The 7983-nt window shown below is 61.6% G+C and overlaps 1 protein-coding gene across 1 annotated transcript; it reads left to right on the forward strand.

Annotated features, from left to right (window-relative positions):
• Positions 1-1379: 1379 nt before the first annotated feature.
• OLFML3 (olfactomedin like 3) lies at positions 1380-7081 on the forward strand. The gene is made up of 3 exons (XM_063356829.1): positions 1380-2048; positions 2533-2818; positions 3276-7081. The coding sequence occupies exons 1-3, from the start codon at positions 1935-1937 to the stop codon at positions 4058-4060; spliced, it is 1185 nt and encodes a 394-aa protein (XP_063212899.1). The 5' UTR covers positions 1380-1934; the 3' UTR covers positions 4061-7081.
• The last annotated feature ends 902 nt before the right edge of the window (positions 7082-7983 follow it).

Raw genomic sequence — 7983 nt, forward strand, 5'->3', positions numbered from 1 at the left:
GCAGCACCAGCCCCGGCACGGGCGTCCCTCGGACTCTGCGGCTCTCAGTGGTGCTCGTGGCGGGTAAACCAGGATCAGGACTATCTCAAGTGAGAAAAAGCTTTCTCATCACTTTGGCTTATGTTCACAGACGCGTTTGAGTTTGCACATGTATTTTAGTGCTCTGAGCACCGCTGAGGGTGGCTGTACAGCCGCCCATTCTGATCCGAACCCCACTTGGGCTGGATGCTGCTGGAAGGTGCTGAAAAGAATCTCTCCCTTCTGATCCTGTGAGACACTTGGATGCCCAGGAAGGCTTCAGAAGGAGGGGAGGACAGAGTCTCTTGCCTTCCCAAAACACCCGTGCAACGCCGCTGCGGCTGGGCAGTGATGGGGAGCACAGAGGGAGGCTCAGCGTTTGTGGTTTGGGCTTCCCGGGGAGCACTTTGAAAGCCTCTGGGCGGGATGGTGGGGGGAGACGGACAGCGAAGAGGGGCTCTTCTCAGATCTCCTGTCCTTGCAGGGGCAGTTGTGGACAGAAACGTTTGCCAAAGGCCCCTGCCTGGTGCAAGTCCCTGGGTGCCAGGGACACTCTGCACTGCCCACGGCAGCCCAGGCCCCCCCTGGACCCGGCAGCCTGCGCGCGCTGGCAGAGTCTGTGGAGTGAGTCCTGCGGGAGCGGGACAAGAGGTGCAAGGGGCCAGTGCCAGCATGGGCTGAACTCCCCAGTGACACTCGGTCGCTGGGATGGGCTCAGTCAGCTGCCCCAGAAGCACCGAAGGGTGGAGCGCTGCTGTGCTCAGCGTCGCTAACCCGGGCAGGCAGAGATGCGCCCTGGCCTGCAGGCGAGCTGTGTTTGCTGGCACCCCCGTTGTCCATCCGTGAGTGACAGCCTCGCGTGCAAGGCAGCAGGGAGGTGCTGGGGCCGAGCCCAAACCCTGCCAGTGCAGCAGCTTCATCTGGCGCCCTGTGCTGCGCAGCGCGGTGGGACGTGGGATGCAGGATGCGGGAGCACTAGGTGGCACACTCATCCTGCATGCAGCACCGCAGCCCTGCGCATGGACGCGGCCGACCATCGGCCTCATGCAGATCTGCAGCAGCAGAGCCAGGGACAACCACGGGCCGCGGCTGGTCTGGCAGCACCGCCGGGACTGGGTGGGTCACAGGCACAACCGCAGGCCTGGCTGCTCCTGGGCACGGCGCTGCAGCCTCCGTCCGTCCTGCTGCACCTGGGCCCTGCCCTGTCCCTCGGCCGGCACTGGCGTGCGGGAGCTGCCGTGCAGCTCTGCACCAGTGCTCGGGCAGCCTCGGGAGCAGGCACTGAGCAAACAGCCCCAAAATGGCAGGCAGCCCCTGGCTGACTGCTGGCGGTCGGCCGAGCTGCTGGGCCAGAAGGGCTCTGCGCTGGGGGAGCCTGCAGGACCCCGGTGTGAGGCGGGGGCAGGCAGGAGCTCCCCGCTCAGCAGCCAGGACAGGGGCTGTCACAGGGTCGGTGGCTGGTGGCCACGGTGCTGGCCCAGCTTGGACTCCACGAGACCTGGCGTGTGGCTGAGGCTCAGGCTGGCCATCCGCCTCAGGCATCTCTGCAGGCCGGGAGCCAGGGCTGCGGCTGTGCCCGCGGCTTCGCACCAGGCCCAGCTTGGCCCCACGCTGTCCCCCGGGCTGTCCCCACCGCGACTCGTGCTGTCCCCAGCGCCAGAGGACGCATCCCTCCCGTGCTGCACGGGGCTGCTGCAGCGCTCCCCGCTCGTCCCCAGCCCCTGCCCTGGCCCCACAGCTCACCAGCGCCATGCAGGGCCAGTGCGGGCACCATGTGGGGTGCGAAGGGGTTAAGGCGCCCGGGGCTGGTCTTCGGGGAAGGAGCAGCTTCTCCTCCCCTCTTCACATCTGGATTCAATAAGGGCTGCGAGAGGCCGGAGCATTCCTGAGCACTGAGGTGGAGGCTGCACTCTCTGATGGCCATGGGGCCCTGGCGCTGCCTGCTCCTCCTGCCGCTCCTCGCCACGGCCCTCCGCGCCCAGCAGCAGCAGTTCATGGAGTACGTGGAGCGGCGCCTCACCCTCCTGGAGGTAGAGCCCCCCTTTTCCCCATTTCACCCCATTTTGCCCCGCTGTGGGGTCCCAGGCCTTTCCTCCCCCGGGGCCGGCGGGGCTGGGAGCAGGCCCGGGGCAAGGAGGAGCCGGGACCGGAGCAGAGCTGGCGTGGGGTGCCCCGGCCCCTGCCTGCCAGGGCCCCGCACAGCCCAGCACCAGCACCACAGGGATGGGAGTGTGACGGGAATGGGAGCACCATGGGATGGGCGGATCGCAGTAGCCGGGGCATCACAGTGCTGGGGGCGTCATGGGGCTGGAAACATCACGGGAGCGGGAGTATTGCAGGTCTGGGAGCATCGTGGGTGCAGGAGCGTGGCAGGATAGGACCCAGAGCCATGAGCACCAGGGATGCAGTGCCGTGTGTCTCCGGGGGCTCCCACAGCCATGCTCAGGCAGTGGGATGGCTGCCACGGACAGGCTGTGAAGTGCAGAGACCTCAGTGTCCCCTTGGCCACCCCAGGAGAGGATCTCACAGTGGCACGACCAGAGCAGCCGCTACTCCACGGAGCTGCGGGACTTCAAGAACCAGGTGCTGGGGATGCTTGAGACAGCAGAGAAGGAGCGGGAGGCGATGCGGTCGGAGGCAGAGAGCGCAGCGGTGCGTGTGGACCGCCTGGAGCGTGAGGTGGACTACCTGGAGACACAGAACCCCGCACCACCCTGCGTGGAGGTGGACGAGACCCTGATGGAGAAGCAGGTGGCCACGGCCAAGCAGAGGAAGAACGAGAAGTACACCAAGCTGACAGGTGAGGCGCTGCCATGGCTCCCTGGGGAGATGGTCCCGGGTGCGGGGTTGCCCTCGGCCTTCCCAACCCACCCAGGTCCAGGCCTCCCCCGGCCGCATGCTGTGGCATTGAGTCCCAGCAGAGCAGCTCTGAGGTGTCTCTGGCGCAAAATCCTGCATCCCCAGAGCTGCCTGGGAGCTGCATTCACGGCCCAGGACAGAGACTTGGGCTTCTCCAAAGCCCTCGGGGAAGGGCTGAGGTGAGAGTGGCCTCCCCTGCCCATGACACGGGTGCACAAGGGGACTTCTCGATGCCACCAGGGATGGCACTGCAACCTCTTCAGTGACTTTGCCAGGCAGTTGCCTGAGGGCTGGGGTGGGACGCAGCAGGACCTGTGTGACTCCAGCACAGGGTGGCAGCAGTCCCTGCTGCAGGGCTGGGTGGCTTCCAGGCTTTCACAGCTGCCCCACTCTTGCAGACTGCAGTGACACCATCGCAAGCATCAGAGCCATGAAGATCCTGAAGCGTTTTGGCAGCACCTCAGGGCTCTGGACCAAGGATGCCGCAGGGAACTCTGAGAAGATCTACGTTTTTGATGGCACTGCCAATGACACGGTGTACGTCTTCCCCCGCATGCGGGAGTTCACCCTCTTCTCTGCCACCCGCAAAGCCGCCCGCATCAAGCTGCCCTATCCCTGGGTGGGCACCGGGCACCTGGTCTATGATGGGCATCTCTACTACATCCGCCAGCAGGGCCCCTTCCAGGTGATCAAGTTCAACCTGGCCAACAAGACAGTGGTGGACAGCTCGGTGTTCCCGGCCGAGGAGCAGATCCCTGTCTTTGGGCTCTCCCCCTTCACCTACATTGAGGTGTCGGCAGACGAGGAGGGGCTCTGGGCCATCTACGCCACCAAGGAGGATGAGAAGAACATATGCCTGGCTAAGCTGGACCCCACCTCACTGGACATCGAGCAGATGTGGGACACGCCGTGCCCGCGGGAGAACGCCGAGGCCGCCTTCGTGGTGTGCGGGGCACTGCACGTGGTCTACAACACCCCCCTGCCCAGCCGCTCCCGCGTGCAGTGCGTCTTCGACGTCAGCGGCACGCTGGCCCCCGAGGACGCCTCCCTCGTCTACTTCCCCAAGCGCTATGGCTCCCACTCCAGCATGAAGTATAACCCCCGGGAGAGGCAGATCTACGCCTGGGACGATGGCTACCAGATCATCTACCGCATGGAGATGAAGAAGAAGCTGGAGGTCTGAGGGCCATAGCAGGACGTCCCTGCACGTCCGGCCACTTCGCCTGGGCAAGCATGGCTCTGCCCATCCCACCCCACGGGCACAGCCGGCCCCAGCACGGGTCGGCATCTCTGCCCTGTCTCCCATCACTGTGAAATGATGAAATGCTGGACCCCCGCCCCTGGCCACTCTCCACCCACCGGCACCAGGCATCCCTGCCCAGGACCACCCTGCAGGAACCTGGACTAATTTAATGAGATTTTTCTTCTCTGTGATATAATGAATAAATACTATGCAGCGAGCTGCAGCCACCTGCTTGGGGGGAGCATGGGGTGCTGGGGCCAGGCTGTCAGAGCCATGAGCTCCACATCGCCCCAGAGTCACCCCAAAAGACACCTCCCAAGGGTGGGGTGGCCACAGCAGACAGCGCAGGCGGCTCCTCGGGCTGGGGGGCTGGGCGCGGGGGCCGGGCTGGGGGATCGGGCTGGGCGCTGGGCAGGGGCTGCAGGCAGGGATTGAAGGCAGGGATTGAAGCTGGAGCTTCAGGCGGGCGCCTGCTGCACAAGGGGACCTCTGAGCCTGGCCAGGGCCAGCCTGTTTTGCATGTGCAAAACTGTGAGCAAATAGCAAAATCCCTTAATCTGAGAGGACAAATGGAGATTTTCCTCGCGTGCTGGGGGAGGCGTCCTAGCCAGCAGGCACCAGATGTTGCTGATTTGCTGAGTTCATGTCTAATGAAGCACAGCCATCTTCCCCCTGCAGCCGCAGCATTGCCACAAACCCTTTATGTAAGGCCCTGGGTCCCCTCAGCCCCTTCTTGTCCTTGTGTCACCAGCACCGAGTCCCACACGGCCCCACGACGGCAGCACCCCAGAGATGGGGTGGGACAGGGCCGGTTCTGGGAGCCCTCGGGATGGCAGCTCCGGCACTGCCAGGGCTTGAGACACTTGTCCCCGAGGCGGGGGCCAAGGCTGCAGCCGGTGCCTGCTGGGCACGGGCACAGCCCCGTGTGGCCACCATGCCATGTCCGTCTTCTTCCAGTCCCCGCTGTGTCACCCAGCAGTGACTGTCCCACATGCTGCCACTGGCACCACGTCCCTGGAGGGTGCAGGAGTTGACCCATTTCTGGCCAGAGATGCCGTGGGCCCTCCAGAAACCTGGATCTGCTGTGGTTGTTCTTGTCAAGGTGTCCTGAGAGCGCAAAGGATGAATTGCAAGGTGTGGATGTGTTGTTAAGCATCCTTTTTTCCCATCAGAGACCAATTATGGGGACAAATGCTGAGCACATGAGCTGGTCAGGCCAGGGGGTCGCATCCTGTCGGTGCCAGCTCAGGGCGCTCCCCCGCCTTGGGGCAAGAGGCCCTGGGGCTCCCAGGGGGCTCCCAGGGACACCCGCCCTCCCGGAGCTGCAGCATGGCCATGCCAGCCCCTCGCTGACAGAAAGCCATCCGGTGTCCCCCCGCACCCACCTCGAGACAAGCTGTGCTGCCATGTGGAGGTGACTCGGTATTTGCTTCAAGTTCTTCTGTATTATAGTTAAAATATCTTTCAGTTTCATACAAAAATGTTTAAATACACACCTTGAATGACTGTAATTGGATGGTTCTGAAAGTTCAACACACAGCGCAAGTCAAGCAGAGAAATTATCCAAGTGTGAAAGACTATGTGAACTGTCAAGTTAATTTATAACCCTTTTCAAGATCAATAACTACAGTAACAAAAATATAATTTTCAGAAATTGCACAGTTGTAAATAATTATGCCGATGATTTCTCTAGCTTGAATTAAAATTGATGGGGCAGTAATGATTCTGCACCAGAAACCATATTCTAACCTGAAACAGGCCCTGCAAATCTGACACTCGGTCCCCTGAGAGGCGGGTGCTCTCCTGGGCGCGAGCGGGACGGGGCACAGCCACTGGCAGCACTTCCCAGAGTCCTGTTTGTGCCAAGCATCGTGTGATCATCAAGTATTTTAATCTTTTTAGAATATCTGGCTCATTAGGCTTCGTCTCGCCACGCAGGAGGGGTGGCTGGCCTGCGCTGCCAGGGTGCCCTCGGGGCCCCGCTGCCGGTCTCTCGCTCGGGGCGACCGCTGCCGCCTGTGCCGGCGGGGACGTGTCCCGTGGACCGGAGGGGGAAGCCGGGGCACAGCGGGGCCCCTGCGAGTGCCAGGATGGTCCGGCTTCTCCTTCAGGACGCGTTTACTGACACCAGGAATTGCGGGTATGAGGGCGGGCGAGGGGCTCTGCTGCTGCCCTGCAAAGCCCCAACGTGACAAGCGCCTCCAGTAACCACGTGCTCACGTGGAATTTGTTTTGTACAAACACTTTGGGAATGAGAAGCAACACGGAAAAATAACTGCAGTGCCTGATGGGCTCATAGAGTGCAGCACTTATCTGGCACTCCACATCTTCAAAGTACTTCAAGAAACACCAACTAATTAATCCTTGGAATAACCCCTGTAAAGCAGAACAGCGTTATCTTCATTTGGTGACAAACGCTCAGACAAAACCCCCATGTTTGATCATTAAAAGTGGTTCGACTCTGAGCAGGCTGAAGGCAGCTTGGGCGAAGGCGGTGGTCCGGCGCAGACCCCAGCGAGCCCCCGGCTCCCCGGCTTGTGACAGGGGAGCGGTGGCAGGACCGTGGGCGCTCGTCCCCGCGGCTCGTCCCCACGCTGCCTCCTGGGATGGGGTTCAGCCCCACTCGGCACCGTCTCACCCCACTGCAGGTGAGTCTCTGCCATCGTCTGGCTCAACAGAGGACTGTGCGGAGCGAGCGACCTCAGAGGGAGCCCGGGGGGCTCTGCTGCACGATAGCGCACCGAGGAGGGGGCTGTTCATGGGAGGGAAAAGCAGCAGAGATGCAGGGGCAGTTCGTATTCGCCGTGGCGTGGAAACGCACCCGCTCTGCTGCGGGGTCCTGCCCCGATGCCCCGGCCACCCCCCGGGCACCTCGCAGGCTCCGCTGCTCCCACGCGCAGGAGGCCACCTCCCGCCAGGCCTTACTGACTTATTTTGTTCTTGTTTAAATATTTATCTACCCCATTAGGAGAAAGCAAAGGTTGTGCCACAGCTGGTGGGATGGGCAGGGCCCTGAGTGGTAACAGGTGTCAATTGCCCTGTGGGAGGCCCCAGCTCCCCCCAGGGATGCGGGGACCCCTCTGCCCCCTGGGAAAATGGTGGGGTTTGTTGCTTTTGTGGCTGCCCCCAGTTCCTCTGTGCCTCCCAAACCCCAGGGCTGCCCAGCTCTTTGCCCTCCCAGCCATTCCCTCAGAACTAACAGATTTTCAGGAAAATTCAGCCTTGACTTCAAGGTCACCGGTGGCAGAGACTCCACCGTGTTCCAGTTTAGCCGGGGCAGGTTACCTGCAGCCGCTGTGGACAGCCAGGCCCTCCCCACCACGGAAGGCTGTTAAAGCCCCTCATTTCCGAGCGCCTGGTCCCCTTCAGCCACCCGATGGAGGTGGCCCTGGGACAAGGGCTGTCCCTTTCCCGTGTCCCCGCGGCGGGGCTGTGGGCTGCAGCTCGGGACGGCTTGTGGCCCCGAGCCCCCACCCTGGGCAGTGGCCAGGAGACACCCCCCCCGCCACGGCCATGCTCCACAGCCGTGTTATCGCTTTCCCTAATGAGGGGTTAGTGGAAAATATGCTAATGTGGCTGCTCCAGTGAAGTCACTGCTTTCCTTGTGAGTCTGCAGCTCCTTGTGCTTTAATTGCCAAATATTTTATCTCTTTAAAGAAGAGTCTCTGTAAGTAATAATCCCTTTCATCTCCGCTCCTCTTGAAAAATACTTCTCTTTGGAAGGCAATCTGATAAAGTAAATTGAGAAGTTGTGCTAACAGTAGGGAAGAGAAAGCAAGATCTTCTGGCTAATTTTTTCCCCTTTGCCTAATTCTCAAGGATATTGGCTTTTTTTTCGTCCCTGACTTTTCCAGCTCACATGA

The sequence above is a fragment of the Chroicocephalus ridibundus genome, chromosome 20 (assembly GCF_963924245.1).
Source record: "Chroicocephalus ridibundus chromosome 20, bChrRid1.1, whole genome shotgun sequence".
Classification (NCBI taxonomy): domain Eukaryota; kingdom Metazoa; phylum Chordata; class Aves; order Charadriiformes; family Laridae; genus Chroicocephalus; species Chroicocephalus ridibundus.

Excerpts from the sequence above, each read along its gene's own strand:
- OLFML3 (XM_063356829.1), top strand. The coding sequence starts at position 1,935 with ATGGCCATGGGGCCCTGGCGCTGCCTGCTCCTCCTGCCGCTCCTCGCC. Across the intron at positions 2,049-2,532 it reads GGCGCCTCACCCTCCTGGAG|GAGAGGATCTCACAGTGGCA; the intron begins GTAGAGCCCCCC and ends TGGCCACCCCAG. Across the intron at positions 2,819-3,275 it reads GAAGTACACCAAGCTGACAG|ACTGCAGTGACACCATCGCA; the intron begins GTGAGGCGCTGC and ends CCACTCTTGCAG.